This window comes from Eucalyptus grandis, chromosome 7 (assembly GCF_016545825.1).
Source record: "Eucalyptus grandis isolate ANBG69807.140 chromosome 7, ASM1654582v1, whole genome shotgun sequence".
NCBI lineage: Eukaryota > Viridiplantae > Streptophyta > Magnoliopsida > Myrtales > Myrtaceae > Eucalyptus > Eucalyptus grandis.
This window is the reverse complement of record NC_052618.1, coordinates 47629480-47647092: the sequence shown is the minus strand read 5'-3', so window position 1 is coordinate 47647092 and position 17613 is coordinate 47629480. Positions and strand designations below refer to the sequence as shown.

The following is a 17613-nucleotide window of genomic DNA, read 5'->3' as shown; positions in this document are numbered from 1 at the left end:
TAGGACATTCAGATGCCCTGTGCCCCGCACGCCCATATACAAAGCACGATCCTCCGAAGCTCCTGTCATGACGCAATGCCATATCAGTGAGATTTACATGGCCATGTCAAGTATGTTATTGGTGATTGAAAATGAATATATTTGCTAAACGATGGAGGATAATGTATCAAATCTCCAACACCAGTCTTCAATGCTACATCAATTCCATATGTACCAAGAGCGGACAAAATTGCTCAGGGAATACTCGCAAGATTTGCATAGGCAGAAAGATATACCTGTCCCTCGAAGATGGCCTACTGGATCGCCTACCACCTATAAGCCAATCATTATCATTGTTTCTTGAGGGGCGACTCCAGCTATTTTCAATTCTGGAACCTCGGCCACCACGTCTAAATAGACCAACATCATCATCATCAGCATCACGATCACTGCCCCAACTTTGGGACGATCTCGATCTTCTCCGGTCTCTAGGACTTGGTCGACGACTCCTGTCTCTGCTAGAAAATCTACCATAGAAATCACTAGGGGGCCCATCATCTTGCAGAGCAGGTAACTGTCAATATAAAAGAAAAGTGAATTAGCTCTGAATATGCAATTAGCACCAAAACTGACGCTATGGCAATATCTAAGCATGGAAGCAACTGCATTTAAGTGAACCATAGTAATCTCAACCCCATGTGGTATCTTGAGCCCTCACACGACCTTGGAAATTCTTGTAATAGTGTTCCCAGGTGGTGTTGGCTGACTCAGCAACTCCTTTGCAATCTCCTCAGGAAGATCAAAAACCGCCACTTGAACCTGTCATTGGACGAATTTGTGAAGGCGTTGGGCCAATTGCCAAAGCAATGAGTGTAATCATACCATTGGCCTTTCGTTGTGATGAACAAGAAAGATGAAAGATGACCCAATCGTAGAATAAAGTATTCTAGAATTAGCACAGGTTCAAGTGGCGGTTTTTGATCTTCCTGAGGAGATTGCAAAGGAGTTGCTGAGTCAGCCAACACCACCTGGGAACACTATTACAAGAATTTCCAAGGTTGTGTGAGGGCTCAAGATACCTCATAGGGTTGAGATTACTATGGTTCACTTAAATGCAGTTGCCCTCGTGTTGGTTTAAACTGGAACGACGTGGGAGAGAAGAAAGAGCCGATGTGGACCTGCCAGCGGACAAGTGTCGAAGCCTGACTCGTTTAGAGCACCGATGACGTGGTTCCTTTAGGGTACCCAATATTTTCTCCTCGGGTGTGGTTCGGGGTTGGATCGACAAGGATTTGACGGCCTTTTGTTGAGTTGTGATCCACTACCGAAAAACATTGTTCTCCTTTACTAAAGCTCATAAACGAGAAAGCAAGTTATTTAGGTGTGTTTGTTTGTTTGTTTGTTTTTTTTTTTTTTCTGGTCATGAACACAATTTTTGATTTTTTGTTCTAGAGAACAAAAAAAAGAATATAAATGCGTTTATTTACGTTTTTGTTTCCGGGACTTGTTTCTATTCCAAGGAACAAATTTGGAAGAGAAACAAGAAAGAAGAAAAAATTGTTTCTTGTTCCTGGAACACTTCTAAGAAACAAATTTTTTTCTCATATTTTTCATTCTTTTTATTTTCTTATTTTTTATTCTTTTTTCTTTGGCGGTCTCGCCATGGGGCGATCGTCGCCGAGGGCCAACGTCCTTGCCGGAGCGTCATCGGCCCTCGTTGGCCTATCGCCGGCCATGGCCGAGACCGGTGATCGGCCAAAAGGAAGAAAAAAGAAAAAAAAGGAAAAATAAAAAAGAAAACATAAAATAAAACTATTAAAAAATTTAAAATAAACAAAAAAATTATACAAGTTTATCAAATGTGTTTATGTTTTTTTTTATATTCCAGGAACATAAATTTTGTGCAGTTACCAAATACGTTTTTTTGTTAAAAAATTGTTTCCCGGAATATAAATAGTTTTTTTTTTATTTCTGTTCCTTGGAACAATCTTTGAACAAAAATGTTACTAAACGCATCCTTAGATACCCGCACAACATGTTAGTTTCATGAACCATTTTAGTCTAGGCCTTTGGCTAACGTAGACGGCATTTGCCTGGGCCTAATGTGGGGCTCTCATTCAAGACTTAATAGTGTGGAAATAAGATGATTGTGAAAATGAGATCCAGAAGTTCATGACTGAAAAAATGACGTCTTAAAGAGAAGAAGGATACACACGCTCAACCAAATCACAAGATTTAGGACATGTTTGTTCATGCTTTTCCAAAAGCAAAAGTTCTGCTCATGAATTTACGTGTCAAACTTTTTATAATCTAACAGTTTTAGGTGTTCCGGGTTGAAGGAGAGTTAGTTGTATCCATTACGTGATTTGTATTAAGTACACAGTATAAATTAAAAATCTATCTAATATAAATGAGAAACTACAGCTTCACATTTAGGTTGAGCGAATGCACAAAACCTTCTAGACAGGAACATAAGAACATCTAAAACCTCTTCAAAAGCAATGAACATAGACCAACTACATCACATCGTACGTAGAGTGTAGTTTCGAGCGAAAGATGAAAGATATTTCATAATTGGAGCAAATCAAAACAATTGACGTTTTTTTTAAACCTATCACTTTTTTGGCGCATCATCAAACATCAGCACTAACTACTGCTGCGTCCAATTTTGAAGTTTTGTGTCAAGATGTTCTCACTCTCCAAGAGGTTATGGTCAATGACATTCTTAGGTGAATATTCACCATTGGTTTCGTATACTTAGGAATTGATCATTGGAGCAATAGTTACATCGGCTCTGATCAAGTTGCTTTCGGGTAGTCATCGACTCATTAGACATTCGATATCGAAATTTCTACCAGAGCTTTTCTGAATCAGTCCCTATGTGAGAGCATAGGGTTTGGCATTGGTGCCATTTTGATTATGATCACGAACAAGTACAACTCGCTCAAAATAATCTGGAGAGCCGTCCGAGTGATATAAAGATCATGATCAACCGGAATCAGACTATAAGATCTTTTATATAGTTTGGAATTTTGAGACTAGTCCTGAAATAAATGTGGCTGAATCGACTTCAATTTGATTGCAAAGTTGGATTCTAATCGGTCCACCGGAAGTCCAGACACGTGGACTTACACTATTGTAATATTCTAAGTGCTAATTCTAGAATACTTTATTCTATGATTGGGTCATCTTTCATCTTTCCCGTTCATCACAACGAAAGGCCAATGGTATGATTACACTCATTGCTTTGGCAATTGGCCCAACGCCTTCACAAATTCGTCCAGGCCTGTCCAAGAGCTCCCACCACCGGGCTCCACCGCATCAAACGCCTTCCTCCTCAGCTCCTGCACCCTCGCCCGCTCCGGCAAGTCCTCCCTCATTGTCCGTGCAATCACCCGGCTCAGCTTGACCGGGTCTGGCACTGTGACCGCCCCGTCGCACGCCCTCACCGCCACGCCCATGTCTTCCACCAGCAGCCGTGCATTCACAAACTGGTCCGCCTCCATTGGCCATGCCAGCACCACCTTCCCCGCCACCACCGCCTCCTGGACTGAGTTCCACCCGCAGTGGCTCAGGAACCCGCCCACGGCCCGGTGGCCAAGTATCTGCACCTGCGGGGCCCACCCCGTCACGACCCTCCCCCTACCCGCTACCCGGGCCTCGAAGCCATCCGGGACCGCCCTGTATCCTTCCTCTGCCTGTTGGGCCATGGTGGTCCTGACGACCCACACGAACCGGGCCCCACTCCTCTCGAGCCCGGACGCCAGGGCGTCCATCTGCTCCTGGGCCATCAGCTTCTGGCTACCAAAGCACACGTAGAGGACCGACCCATCAGGGCACCCGTCGAGCCAGCCCAGCACGTCGCCGCCTGCTTCCGCGCCCGGGACTCCCGAGCCCCAGACATCGTCAAGCCCAATCAGATTAAGTGGGCCAACCCCGTAAACACGCCCATGGCCCATTTTCTGCCTCAGGTGCTCCAAATACCGGCCTTCCAAGTGATCGAACGTATTGAAAACGCAAGCCCAGGAGGCCATATTCCCTAATAAGCCTCTCTTCACAATCTGCCAATCCGGGTCGGACTCCTGGTAGGAGCGGAACAGTCCCGGCAGGTGCTCCTTCCGGAACGACGGTGCTCCGGGCAGATTGGAGAGCTCCACAGTGTCGGCGCTGGCCCCCCTCACGCTCTCCATGTTCCGCCAGCAGAAGCCGGTGACCGACGTCAAGAAGGCACCGGAGGAGAAGAAAGCGATCCGGGGACGCCGAGCTCGTCGGCCAAGTCGAGGGTCCAGCCGAGTAAGAAGTCGGAGAGGATGGCAACGGGGGGGTTGGGGTGGGAGGCGAACCACCGGGAGATGGGGAGGCGGAGGGCGGAGAGGGCGGAGATGACGTGGACGTTGCCGGCGTTGCCGATGTCGCGGACGTTCTCGACGCCCGGGGAGTTTGGGGTGGGGAGGGAGGGGGAGGACGAGGGTCTGGATGGAAGGGTGGGCGGACAGGAGAGAGGCGAGGATGGGGAGGTTCTTGGGAGTGACTAGTATGGTGAGGGCGAGTCCGCGGAGGGAGAGCTGGTGGGCGAGGTCCTGGAGCGGGAGCATGTGGCCCTGCGCTGGGTAGGGGAATAGCAGTACGTGCGGATGTGGAGACTCCATGGAGATTGAAGAAGAAGAAAAGAGAGGGAATGCTAATTTTTGATTTCTCTGTTGGATGTTCTGATGCATGGGAGGGAGCTTTAACAGGCCGGGAGAGAGGGAGGGGTAGGGTTTGGGTAGTGATTTTTCTGAGGTTGGCGATGCGGCAAGTCGGTAAAGACTATCAATCGAGGGGAGGAACGTTTGCTTATTCTGAATGGGAGTAGGACGGCTAATGCCTCTCTCCTATTGTTTGTTGGTTATGTTTGAGCATTCACCCCCTAATCCTAAGATTAGGACCTGCCCAACCTATATAGTGTTGGTTTTCAATTTTTGGAATCGAATACCGACCTTATTAAGCTTGTGATCGAGAACTAGACCGATCCAATGGATTTGGTTTGGTTTTAAGATCCAGAGTCAACTTAGGACTAACCAATAATTTTTCTATTTTATTTTTTTTACTCCCTAAAAAGGTGACCGGGGACTGAACAGACTTAATGCATTCGGTGACGAGTGAGGCGATGGTGACGAGTGAGGTGGCGAGCGTTGAGTGGGGTGAGCGACGAGCGGGGCGAGTAGTGAGCAACAAGTAGGGTGAGCATCAGGTGGTGAGCGGCATGAGTGACCAAAAGAGAGTGAGGCGAGTGTTGAGTGGCGAGCAGAGAAATTGTTTCTTTATTGTTTCTTTTGATTTTGGCAAATTGAAGATTAAGAGGACAAATAAGACAAAAGAAAACGAGTACTATAAAAGGATGCCATGGGGATCTGTTTATTCCCTTTTGGACGCCGTGATAATTTCTTGCAAAAATATTTCCTTATTTATAAATTATCACTATTGATGTTGTATAAAAATTAAATATCTAAGTTATTAAAGAACAGTATAAAATTCTTTGAACTCCTTACTAAGGATCTATTTAATATTGTTAATGCCGTTTGTTTTAGAGTTTTATCTATATATTTAAAATTATAAATAACATATTAAATATGTAGTTAGGATTGATCCGGGTTGAATCCTCGTTGGTCACTGGACAAAGGGCTGCAAGCCCTCATTAACTACTGGTGAGGGTGGCCTCACTAAGGTGAGGGTTGCCTCTTCTCTGGTCGATGGGGGTGGCTCTCGCCAAATCAGGCGAGGGCGACCCTTACTTAGCCCTCTCCGGGCAACACAGGTGGCCGCCATGGCTAGAGACTAGCCACCGAGAAGAAAGAAAAAAGATTAGAAAAAGAAGGTAAATGATGAAAATGTTCTTAATTAGTTGGAAAGTCAAGCATTTCTTTAAAATTGACATAGTCACCTCAGACTCTTATTTGAAACAAGATATACTTGAGACTTTGAAAAAATAAATGCATTTTAGATACTTATTTAAAATAAGGTTTTATTTAAGAAAAATAGGACACTCTAGGCCGTTTTCTAATTGAAGATAAGTGGGTGAGGACATGCATATGACCACGTTTGACTTGTGGATAATACGAGATACCTTGAACTGAGATGTTGTAAACTATTTGATGATTAAATTTCTACAAGTTTTGTGACGAATTTCAAAAGAGTTTGGTTGACAAGTGAATTGATGAAGTGGCCCACCACCCACATGGCGTGGGCCCAAGCAATACTTTAGTGATGCACAGATGCCTTCGGTTCAATTTTTTAAAAGGATTGTGGGCCTTCAAAGACATTGTGCCAAAAGTTAGGATATCTATTTAACACAATTCTAAAGGCCTTCAAATAAAATTTGGCCTCTCTTAACCTCGTGCAACTCCCAATTTTTCACATTTTAGCATTTTTAAAATATTATTCAAATCACTAAGATTCGCCTCAGTGTCCACCCTTCCAACATGGAAGGGGGAGGTGAGGGGTTCAAATCTCCACATTTTTAGGGAGGGATAGGGTGGGGATGCGTAAGTTTCAGGAGTGGGTTTCGACTCCCACGCCTGCAAAGAAGGCAAAGTCGAGAACGTGTATAGAGTAGAATATAGTATGACCGACAAAAAAAAAAATGCTATTCATGGATTTAATGACCTTGTTTTCTTCCCAACTTACCCTCATTAATTTTTTTGCATTCCATAGTTGATCACAAGAGTTGGAGGAGCATCAGAGGGGGGTCATGCGACACTAGCTTAGATTCACTTGGGGTCGCGTGATCTCGTGGCCCTTCATAAGGTCATGCTAACTCTCGAAGGGTTAGATTTGGGTTTGAGTTCCTGTAATCTCAGCATTGACTCTATTGGGGTCATGCGACATTAGTGGCGCTCGGTTAGGTTGTATATATGGCAGTTGATCACAAGAGTTGGAGGAGCATCAGAGTGGGGTCATGCAACACTGGCTTAGATTCACCTGGGGCCCTTGCATAAGGTCATGCCAACTCTTGAAGGGTTAGATTTGGGTCTAAGTTCCTGTAATCTCAACGTTGACTCTATTGGGGTCATGTGACATTAGTGGCATTCAATTAGGCTACGTTTGGTCGTCCAGATTTCTAATCGGGATAGATTGGATAGGATAGATATGAAATCCTAAGATTTTTTATATCCCGTCCAAAGGTTTGGTGAATCACAAGATATTAAAGTCGGATATGTTCACATCATGTACATTTTTATTTTTTATATAAACGGTATATTATTATAAATGAACCTAAATGTTCATAAATGAAGATGATAAAAATATCTCGTAACACTATTCCTTAATTTATTTATTTTTCCTATTTTTTATATTATTTTCATTATTATTTCTTTTTTTCCCTTTCATCATTCTTTAATAAAAATTTATCAAATAGTAAACTGTACTAACATATTTAAAATACAAAAATACCTAAAATATATAATAAATATAAGTATTTAATTTATAGATTGAATGTTTATTATAAAATAGAATTAAAATAAGAGTAATTAAAAATATATTTTTATTTTTTATTTTTATTTTCTTAAATTAGAATTCAAATATTATTTATATTAAATATAATTTCATTTTTGTTAATTTAATAAATTTGCTATTCAAGAAAACTAACTTTCCTATTATGGACGTTAGAAATCCTATTCACCTTTATCTCACCTCCCCATGGGATAATTTTATCCCGTTTATATTCCTCTTATATCCGACTTTATCTTATCTCGAGTGAGCACCAAACGTAGGATAGGATAAATTATATTCTATCCCGAATTTTATCCCGACTGCCAAACGCAGTTAGGTTGTATAACCTCGATGGCCCTTGCTTAGGGTGGTCGCACTATCAAAGAGTCAAATCTAGGCAGTGTTGCCTAGGGTTGCTCTACTTTGGCGGCACGTAGCCTGGGTTACGCAACTCTAGTGTTGTCTTGCTTGGGGTCGCCCAACCTTTTCAGCCCTTGATTGGGTTCGTGTGACCTTGATGACGGCCGTCGATTGAGCTTGAAGCGTTTGCCTAAGCTACCGAGTGTTTCTTGAGCTCGCGTGTACTCTTCTTGGTCTTGTAGATTTGCTTTTGGGACGGATAAGGAAGGTTGACGGGCTAACGTTAAATGGCTTGGCAGGATTGTGTCGTCCACTCGTTCAAGTTCCACTCTTACTTTTCGTACCTGTCTTGCGTCGGTCGATTTATTTCCTTCCAACAACCATCACTTTCGTCCTGTCTGATGCCAAGGCACACATGGAGATCTAGTCTGGATCGTCCAGCTCCAGTTCACGACAAAGTCTTGAAAATACCAACCAACTATTGGATTTGTTCATTGTATTCGCCCTTTATAATTCGAATTAGAAGTCCGTCTTAATATAAATTCTATTTCCCCGTTTTAGACCACCTCTTGCAATCTGGGTTGCCACCAATTCTGACATCATGTTCGTAATTTGCATTGTCCGCGGCGTAGATGGTACCCGATCCAAGTCAACCCAGTAGTTAATGTCCTCTTACCAAATCATCGGTGTCTGTTGGGGTGTCGTAGAAAAACCAGGAGGAGGTCTATCGATGTCTAGACCGATTCTTGACTATGAACTCTTCTATCGATATTCATCTACATTATAATGTCTCCAAGAAGTTTTCATTTACCATCATCGTGCATCTTTGATCAGTTGTGTGATGTCAAACACGATAGCAGCATCGAACTAGATAAGCTGCGGGTCGGTGAATTCAAGACACTAGAAAAGGGTTTGTTTATCTTTAGGAATGGACAACTTATCTCGGGAAAGTTCACCGGAAAGAAATGAAATTTAGGTTGAGGCCACACCAATCCTAGGACATGAATTTTCATTTCCCTCTATGTCTCGAGACAGCGATGGTATATCATTAAAAAATTGCAGATGAGGTTTACCGCAAGTTTTAATTATGTTTAGCTTACATGATTGATCGAGAATGGTATGACCAGTTCCACGTTTTAGTCAGCAGCAGCTAAACAACAACCCATAGGGAATACTAAAATCCTAAGCTCTTTGCGACTGAATCTTCACTTACAGCACTAGCCGTTCTATAAGAAGCAACCTCCTTCATCGTGCAGAATTCGACTTTTGACTCATGAATTGAAGTTGCAGACCTTCATCTCCAAGGGTGGATCTAACACTCGGAAGCCATTGAACAGCGCGAGACTAATTTGATGTCGGTACGAAAACTATACCTCCTTCCGTATCTGCTTTCGTCCTTCGTCCCATATAATCGTTGGGATATGAAATACAGATAGTCTGGCAAAGATGTTCTGATGCTTGGATTTTGCTTTTCTTTGTGAAAGGAAAATTCGGGCAAAGTCTTTTTATTTTTTTTCTGAGAATTGTTTGAGCCGCCTAATGGAAAAAAGTTCGATTTCGTTCATGGCAATAGCTTGAAGGTTTAGTTCATGTTCAGCTGCTGATAATAGTGAAGTCGCCAAGGCCTAAGCTTTTATGCTGTAGAAAGAAGACTTTAGCATGATGTTGTTAGTATATATCATCAGTGTTTTTCAGATCTTGGAAACAATTGCAACTATTCTACTCCTCTTGCAGTTGAAAACAGATTGTTCTCTAGCGACAGATCTTGCCAAGTCATTACTTCAATCTACTTCTGAGGTCTCAGAGTCTTTACTATGCATTGAGTTTGAACGAGAGAGCTTCGCCGCAATCGCGTGCTATATATACCGAGCTACTTTCGCCGTCATGGAGTTGCAGACGAGTAAACATACTCCACCTAATGCGCTAGAGATTGTACAATCCATTTCGAAGAAGATCGATTTCGCCAAGGATGTGGTCAGCAAGTGCCAAAGGGACACAAATCCGATCAAAGATCATGAGCTGAGAAGTGTCATAGTTCAGTTAGAGAGCATTATAAATCATATTGGGGAGGACTTGAGGATGATACCTGCTTCAACATATGGGGACCAAAATTTTGCAGCGCAGGCCGTGAAGTCGCTGTCGCTGGAAATGAAGAAAGCTCAATTTGAGGTAGGCGATGAATCGGAAGTCCAACATCCTAAAGAGGTTGCAACTATGGAAAAGCAGAGCGAACAAGTACCGTACGAAACAGATTTTTATTCTATCGACACCGCAGCTTTGGTGGATAATTCGCGGTCCTGGGATACATCGCAATTCGTCGAGTTCCTTCATAGCACGAGCACGAGCATGAGTGGCAGCCACAATAAGCAGAGAAGCACGAGTAGGGCATCGATAACATCGAGCCAAGTTGCTGAGATTATCGAGCCAATGTATGGGACCTTCTTCTGTCCACTGACAAAGAAGTTCATGGAAGACCCAGTAACCATAGAAAGCGGAGTGACCTATGAAAGAGAAGCAATTGACGAGTGGCTTAAGAAGCACGAAAACTCGGAACAAATAGGTTGTCCAGTGACAGGTAAAAAGCTGATTTCTCGAGTTCTAAGCACTAATTTAGCGTTGAAGACCACGATAGAAGAGTGGAAGGAGAGGAATGAAGCGGCAAGAATCAAAGCGGCACGCGCTGCGCTCACTTTAGCGAGTTCACCAGCAATGGTTATCGAAGCTTTAAAAGATGTCCAAAGCATCTGCCGACAGAGAGGCTATAACATGATTCAAGTTCGTAATATCGGAATGATCCCTTTGCTGGTCAAGTTCGTGGAGTACAAGGATAGAAATGCGAGATGTATGGCGTTGGACATACTGAGACAGTTGGCCGAGGAAGATGAAGATAACAAGGTTTGACCTTTTCTTAATCAGTCTTTCTGATACAAATAGAGTTGGAGATAGGAAGGATATAGAGTGATGATGAAGTGATACGCGACATTCATTTATTTAAACTTGATGAACTATGTACTAATTTGAATTGGTATGGAAGGAGAAGCTAGTCTAGACAGGAAAATAAGAACATCTAATGCCTTTTAAAGAGCGATGAACATAGACCAACAACCATACATTAAAAGTGGAGTGTAGGTTTGGGTGAAAGAAGATCATTTTGTAGCTTTAGTGAAGAGAGCAATTAATTGTTTTCGAGTAATCATTTTTCTGGCGCATCATAAGCACAAACTACTCTTTCCAAGAGGTTATTGCCTACGACATTTCTGGGCGAATTGTCATTATCGGTGTTATAAACACAGGAAATGATCGCCAGAGCAGTAGATACGGCGGCTCTGATCAAGTTGCTTTCTAGCAGTCACCAGCCCACGAGACATTCGACATTGCAATTTCTGCTGGAGCTTTCCGAATCTCAGTCTCTATGTGAGAGCATCGGGTCTGTTACTGGCGCCATTTTGATCCTGATCACAAACAGGTACAACTCGCTTGATGCTTTCGGTTCTGAGAAAGCCAGCGAAATCTTAAGGAATCTGGAGAGCCATCCAAGTAATATAAAGATCATGGCCGAAAACGGTTACGTGGAACCTCTTCTAGAACATCTAATCCAAGGTACATCACTCAGACCACAATATAGGAACTTTTAACTAACCACTCACTAGTACTTAATATCCATAGAGGTTTCGACATATTGGTACGGTACGTTATACAGAGTCCTTAAGCATTGTTAAACTTCAAAAGTTTCATCTCAGTGTCTTTGGAAATGTAGGTAGTGAAGAAATCAAACTGGAAATGGCGAGCTATCTTGAGGAAATTTTTCTCGGCTATGACAGCCAAAACTATGTGGCGGTAAGAGCCGCTCCGTCACTTATCTCAATGGTGCAGAGCGGACATGGATTGATTAGGAGGGCAGCTTTTAAGGCTCTAGCTAGGATCTCTTCTTACCATCCAAATAGCAAAGCGCTCGTGGAGGCAGGAATTTTGCAGATCATGGTTGAAGAAATGTTCAGTCGCCAAATTACTGATGAAACGATGAACTCGAGGGTGGAAGCAGCCTCGATAATCACCAACATAATTGACTCGGGGCTCGATTTGGAGAAACTTCAGGTGAACGTGCGTGGACACACGATGGCTTCGGATTACATCATCTATAACATTGTCTGCATGATGAAGAACTCTACGCCAGAAGAGCTCAACATCAACCTTGTGAAGATTCTGTTGTGCATGACCAAGTCTCCTAAATCAACAGCGACAATTGTTTCTGCTGTCAAAGAGACTGAAGCGAGCTATGTTCTGATTGAACTCATCAATAACCCGCATGAAGAACTCGTGGTCGTTGCAATCAAGCTTCTCATAATACTATCATCATATATGGGCCATACATTTGCCGAAAGACTCTGCAAAACTAGAGGTTTGCCTGAGAACCTGATCCGGAGCCTGAATGAACAGAATCATGTGACAGAGAAGCAATCGATTTCAGCAAAATTTCTTGCCAAGCTACCCCACAAGAACGTGACACTCAATCTAGCCCTTTTGAACAAGGGCTTGATCCCCGATGTCCTACAAAGAATTAATCGAATGCAAGTAAGCGGAACAAGGACAAGTAGGTATGCAATCACGTACTTAGAAGGTCTAGTAGGCATTCTAGTTCGGTTCACCACAACATTATATGAACCTCATCTGTTGGCTCTTGCAAGAAACTACAACTTCACCTGTGTTTTTACAGAGTTGCTCATGAGAACATCAAGTGATGAAGTGCAGAGGTTATCGGCTATCGGATTGGAGAATCTGTCAGCAGAATCTGCGCATTTATCAAAACCCCCTGAAATCAAGAAGACCAAAACAAGGAAGCTATTTCACTTGCCGAAGTCACTCTCCTTTAATTTCTCAAAGAGGAAGAAGTTGTCAATATGTCCGGTTCACCAAGGGGTTTGTTCTTCCCAGAGTACATTCTGCCTTATTGAGGCAAATGCAGTGGAGAGGCTCTTAACATGCTTAGACCATGAAAAAGTTGAGGTGGTTGAAGCTGCGTTATCTGCCTTGTGTACCTTGTTAGATGACAAAGTCGATGTGGAAAAGAGTGTGGACATGTTAAGTGGTGCCAATACCATACAACATGTGCTGAATGTGGTCAAGGATCATAGGCATGAAGGACTGAGGCAGAAGTCATTTTGGGTTATCGAGAGGTTCTTGAGCAAAGGAAGTGATACTTCAGCTTCGTACATCTCTCAGGATAGGTTGTTTCCCTCGACCTTGGTCAGTGCCTTCCATCACGGAGATGTTACTACCAAGCAGATGGCGGAGAGGATCTTGAGGCATTTGAATAAGATGCCATATTGCACTACTTCCCTTTGTTCTATGTAATATATTGTTTAAGATAAGATGGTTATGTACTCCAATCAAGCTTCTAGGCCTCGAAAATTTGTAGCTAGCGGGTGTGGAAGCGACCTTTTCCCTTTGTGCTATGAGTAATTCAACCTGGAGAAATATCTGCATAGTTTAGAGAAGACTGATCGGGAAAGACACTGTAAATTTGACAATTTCATATTGAACCCGGAGTTCAGATCGTACGTCACCACCTGAACTTGTATAATGGTTTTAATATCATTGTAAGTAACCTTTGGTGGCCAAACAGAACCGCCTATCTTGATAAACAAGCATTTCCTTAGACTGAAGATGTCTTAAATCAACTTGCTGTGATGCCTCTGAATTTATGCAATCTTCTGTAGAGGCGGATGACGGCAGATTTTCCTTGAGAAGAAATCAATCCAGGTTGGTGACTCTTGACCAATTCTAAATGAAGGGTTCAAACTATGTTGTTCTCTTGGTATTTCTGTGTTTTCACTAATCAAAGATCTTCCAGCATGTTTAAGCATGGACCAATTACAGCCCTTTACTTTTCTGCCTCCAAGGAAAATTTTGAATGGATCGGTTCATCGAATTCTTTTCCCTTGACCTTCTCTCTTTCATTTTTCCGAACTGCACAGGGCAGGTTCTAATGGACCGGTTAATCAATGGCAGTATAATATCTGAAAATTAAGATCCGGTTCCTGTACTTAGAACTTCATTGACATATGAGACAAAACCCCGTCAATTTTTTTATTGAATTTTAGCTTGAATGAGGAGAGAGAATATGACCAAATAGGTAGGTCATTGACACAGATGTGACCGGCTGGATATTAATTAAATTATATATTAACCTTTAAAGTTTCCATCTGCCACGCAAAGTTAGGCCCAACAACACAATACACAAGCTTCGATTCGAACAAAGCTCATTGACAGAAACACATATATCATTTGAATCAAAAGTCTTGACTTCGGACAGAAATAGCAGAAAGAAATGGCATCTTTCTCCATGGAGGATTTTGTTGGACATGGAGCTCTAAAAGAGCTGCTACCGAGGTTGATTGAAGAAGGTTGGGATGATGTCCCGACCTTGAAGATCATGAATGCAGAGGACATGGATGCAGTTTCCATGACACAACAGCAAAAGGTTGGTTGTAATTTTTCAGATGTCTGATCAAGAATCCATGGTCCTTTATGATTCCTACGATCACAGGATACCTCAACCAGTCTAAATAAATTTTCTGTGCGAAGAGATCAATCATATTCTTTCATCTAGACGACCAATGAATTAACTGTATCATCTCCATTTCTATGGACTGTAATTGTCATGCCAACCTGATCGATTGAAAAGGCTTCTTCACTTATTTCTTAGGATGCGCTGGAGATGAGAGCCTACCTGCATGACCGAGCATTGTTGCAGTATGGAGACCGGCTCGAGGCCTCTGGAAGATCCCTGCCTCAGCTTTTGAACCTGAGCACCAGCGATCTTTCTTCACAGTTCGGGATGAAGAGAGGCCATGTGGCCCGGTTTATGGACAGGAAAAACGCCTGTGCAGACCCTCTGCCTAAATCCTACATGGTTTCGGCACAAGGAGGATCTCATGCTGATAAGCCTTCCAGGACCAATAGCATGTACAAAAGTCTTTCGTCAGCAAACTTTAGGAAGATGAGCGTGACAAGGTTATCCATGAGAAGTACTGGTAGCAATGATAGGTCTCTGGAGAAGTCACTGTCTGATCTTAGGATCAAGGACGGGCATGTCTTTAGAGGGATTGTTGCGGCAGGGCCTGCTGAGCCTCGAGCATGTGGCTGCGTCAATGCTCCTCCTGTAACCAATCAGATTGCTCCATACTCTGCCATCGAGAACATCTCGGTCCAGAAATTAGCGCCAGAGCATAAGATAGCGATGGAGCGCCTGGTGAAGATTAGAACACCTCCGATGAAGGCCTCGGAGCTCTGGCAAGACAAGCCAGCCATCTTCCTCTGCATGAGACGGCCAGGGTGAGTTTCTTGTCTTGTAAAATCATAGCAAAACATCCGGATCGTAGTTGGGATAAATAGACAAGAGACCCTCAATTTGAAAAGTCAATACTTCTTTCTTTCCACCGTCAAGGTTGCTTTATATTATGGTTTTTGTTTTCCAAATTCACATTCCATCCAGATCGCTACCACTTTTAGCTGTAATGATTACAAATTTATACAATCACATAATTGGACAGAATGAAATTTCAGAAAGGTGAAAGAATTAAGCGAAAGATACATCGGATTATCTGTTTCTTCCATTCAAGGGTTGCTGAGCAAGTTTTGCGATTGTCATCATCGATATCCCAAATTGTAAAACATATATGTTCTGATACTGCTTTCTGCTTCACATTCTATGAATGGCAAAACAGGTGCATCATGTGTAGAGCCGAAGCCTACCAACTCTATTCAAAAAAGCCCATCTTTGATGCTCTCGGGGTCCAACTATTTGCAGTTCTTCATGAACACATAGAATCAGAGGTAGTTCACTGATCATCCTCTCATTCTCTTTTTTCTCCCCATCCTCTTATTTTATGTTCTCGCTGGTAAACAAAAATTCCAATGCAAAAGGTTAAAGATTTCTGGCCCCGGTACTGGGGCGGCGCGGTGCTCTACGATCCTGGGATGGAGTTTTTCAAAGCGCTTGGCGGCGGGAAGCTGCTCAAGGACAAATTCTTGTCGGGGTTCCTTCTCAATCCGATAGCAATAGCTAATTACAAGCGCGCAAAAGCAATTGGGGTCAAGCAGAATTTCAAAGGAGAAGGTGAGATAAAAGGCGGGCTCTTTATAGTTGGGAGTGGCAAGAGTGGGATTGCTTATCAGTTCATTGAGAGGAACTTTGGTGATTGGGCTCCTCTAGCTGAAGTTGTCGAGATCTGTAGTCAATTGCAGGTGAATATACGCAGATTTTTCTCTGGTTCATAACGCAGTCAATCTGACACTTCTTCGATGCAAGTTACGTTTCTTTTACTGATTGTGCATCTCTTTTGACTGCAGAATCATTATCTAAATCAAGGGGAGCCATCACATGAATATGAATGAAGTTCGTCTTTTGTAACGAGTTCTGGTCTTATGTCGCTGTGAATTCTGCAAACGAAAGAGACAGTTTTGTTGTGAGGATCAGCATAGACTAAGCTGTGAACATTCATTGGTTTCATTAGTTTATTTATCAATGAGGTTTGAAGTTGCAGTTTTTGCCTGAATGAAATGACTGGCATTTGGAGAGTTCTTGCCTTACTAATGCTGCACTCAGTTTCGATTGCTTTTTCTAATCATCAAACTCAACTACCAAAATAGTGATGTTTAATAAACTAATTTGCGACATTCAAGTCACGTAGGACAGGATGATTCTACGCTTTAGAGTTCAAAGGCCGTTGCACCAAATCTTGATGAGTAAAATAGCTCTCTTCTTTCGACAATATCATTATCCTCTCTGCGCAAATTGGAGATGTCACAATTGACAATTACAATAGCTACACGAAAGGGAAAATGTCACCAAAAATTTAAGGTTTAGGTCTTCAGTTTCTTGTGTGATCTCCTTGAAAGCTCTGCTCCATCTTCTGCTAGGAGAGAGAGAGAGACCACAACATGCTCTCGGATCATTCACACGAAATGGTTTACTGGTCAAGGTAGGTCGCCATAAAAGATTTACAAGAAACCACCAATAAAGATGTAGTTTGAAATGGTCAGTTTGCGAAACCCATGGTCATTTATCCATTTGATTCTAAATAATGCCACCTATATATATCCATGGTCAGAAAGCACTATCTCTTGTTTGTTCGAAATAATCGAAGGGAGCATTTTTAGTGATTGAAGCTTGGTTTGTTACACAGAAAATGAATGATTTGATATATATATTTTCTTAAAAATGATTACTTATGAAAATGAATTAATGAACATTGTTTATGAAAATATTTAGATAAATTGCTGTTGATAATGAAAACATTTTTTTATTGTTTGTTTATCTCAAGCGATATATATATAGTCATTTTTAAGAAAGTATTGTCCAAATCATTTATTTTTCTTGAAATATAGGGAGCTTTAAAAGCATTGCCATATCTACTAAGGCCGCCAATTGGGTTTGCTAATGATTTTCAAACCAACCATATCAAAACACTAGAGTCAAGTATAGTAGAGGTTTTGCAAATATCAATGGACTTAGGTAATTAAATTAAGTTCAACAAAAAAGCTCCTACAAGATTGTGGATACATTTTATTTGAACAACAATCGCTTCAATGTTAAGGACATAACGCTGCATACAAGGAGGAAAATTAGACCCAAAAAGATAGAAACTAAAATAACTTTCACTTTTACATAATAATCCAGCTAAAAAGAAAATTAATTAGTGTACTTACATTAAATGCTTGTAAGTAGCAAAACCCAATCATCGATATAATATATTAAACATTCTAATGAACTTGTGTTTCTTGATAGGCCCAAATATGTTA

General features: G+C 42.0%; 3 protein-coding genes across 4 annotated transcripts; 2 read left to right on the top strand and 1 right to left on the bottom strand.

Annotated features, from left to right (window-relative positions):
• Positions 1–2988: 2988 nt before the first annotated feature.
• On the bottom strand, positions 2989–4825 carry LOC104455732 (UDP-glycosyltransferase 89A2). The gene is given in 3 exon segments (XM_010070472.3): positions 2989–4237; positions 4240–4412; positions 4414–4825. Coding segments are annotated over 3 exon segments (1476 nt in total). The 5' UTR covers positions 4698–4825; the 3' UTR covers positions 2989–3218.
• A 4125-nt stretch (positions 4826–8950) lies between these two features.
• Positions 8951–13367, top strand: LOC104453863 (putative U-box domain-containing protein 42). Of its 2 annotated transcripts, XM_010068496.3 has the most exons (5): positions 8951–9167; positions 9544–10704; positions 11103–11409; positions 11567–12404; positions 12524–12687. In XM_010068496.3, the coding sequence occupies exons 1-5, from the start codon at positions 9162–9164 to the stop codon at positions 12546–12548; spliced, it is 2337 nt and encodes a 778-aa protein (XP_010066798.2). In that variant the 5' UTR covers positions 8951–9161; the 3' UTR covers positions 12549–12687. The 2 variants fall into 2 exon arrangements, with proteins under 2 accessions (XP_010066798.2, XP_010066796.2); XM_010068494.3 differs by having other exon boundaries at positions 8954–9167; positions 11567–13367.
• On the top strand, positions 13180–16389 carry LOC104453862. The gene is made up of 7 exons (XM_018859877.2): positions 13180–13406; positions 13527–13569; positions 14123–14290; positions 14516–15144; positions 15537–15645; positions 15736–16056; positions 16162–16389. The coding sequence occupies exons 3-7, from the start codon at positions 14138–14140 to the stop codon at positions 16204–16206; spliced, it is 1257 nt and encodes a 418-aa protein (XP_018715422.2). The 5' UTR covers positions 13180–13406; positions 13527–13569; positions 14123–14137; the 3' UTR covers positions 16207–16389.
• The last annotated feature ends 1224 nt before the right edge of the window (positions 16390–17613 follow it).

Bases quoted from the DNA above. Each gene is read 5' to 3' on its own strand.
- LOC104453862 (XM_018859877.2), top strand. From the start codon at position 14,138: ATGGCATCTTTCTCCATGGAGGATTTTGTTGGACATGGAGCTCTAAAA. The intron at 15,646-15,735 runs GTAGTTCACTGA...CCAATGCAAAAG, and splicing joins ATGAACACATAGAATCAGAG to GTTAAAGATTTCTGGCCCCG. The intron at 16,057-16,161 runs GTGAATATACGC...TTTTGACTGCAG, and splicing joins AGATCTGTAGTCAATTGCAG to AATCATTATCTAAATCAAGG.
- LOC104453863 (XM_010068494.3), top strand. The intron at 10,705-11,102 runs GTTTGACCTTTT...TTATAAACACAG, and splicing joins AGGAAGATGAAGATAACAAG to GAAATGATCGCCAGAGCAGT. The intron at 11,410-11,566 runs GTACATCACTCA...TTGGAAATGTAG, and splicing joins TCTAGAACATCTAATCCAAG to GTAGTGAAGAAATCAAACTG.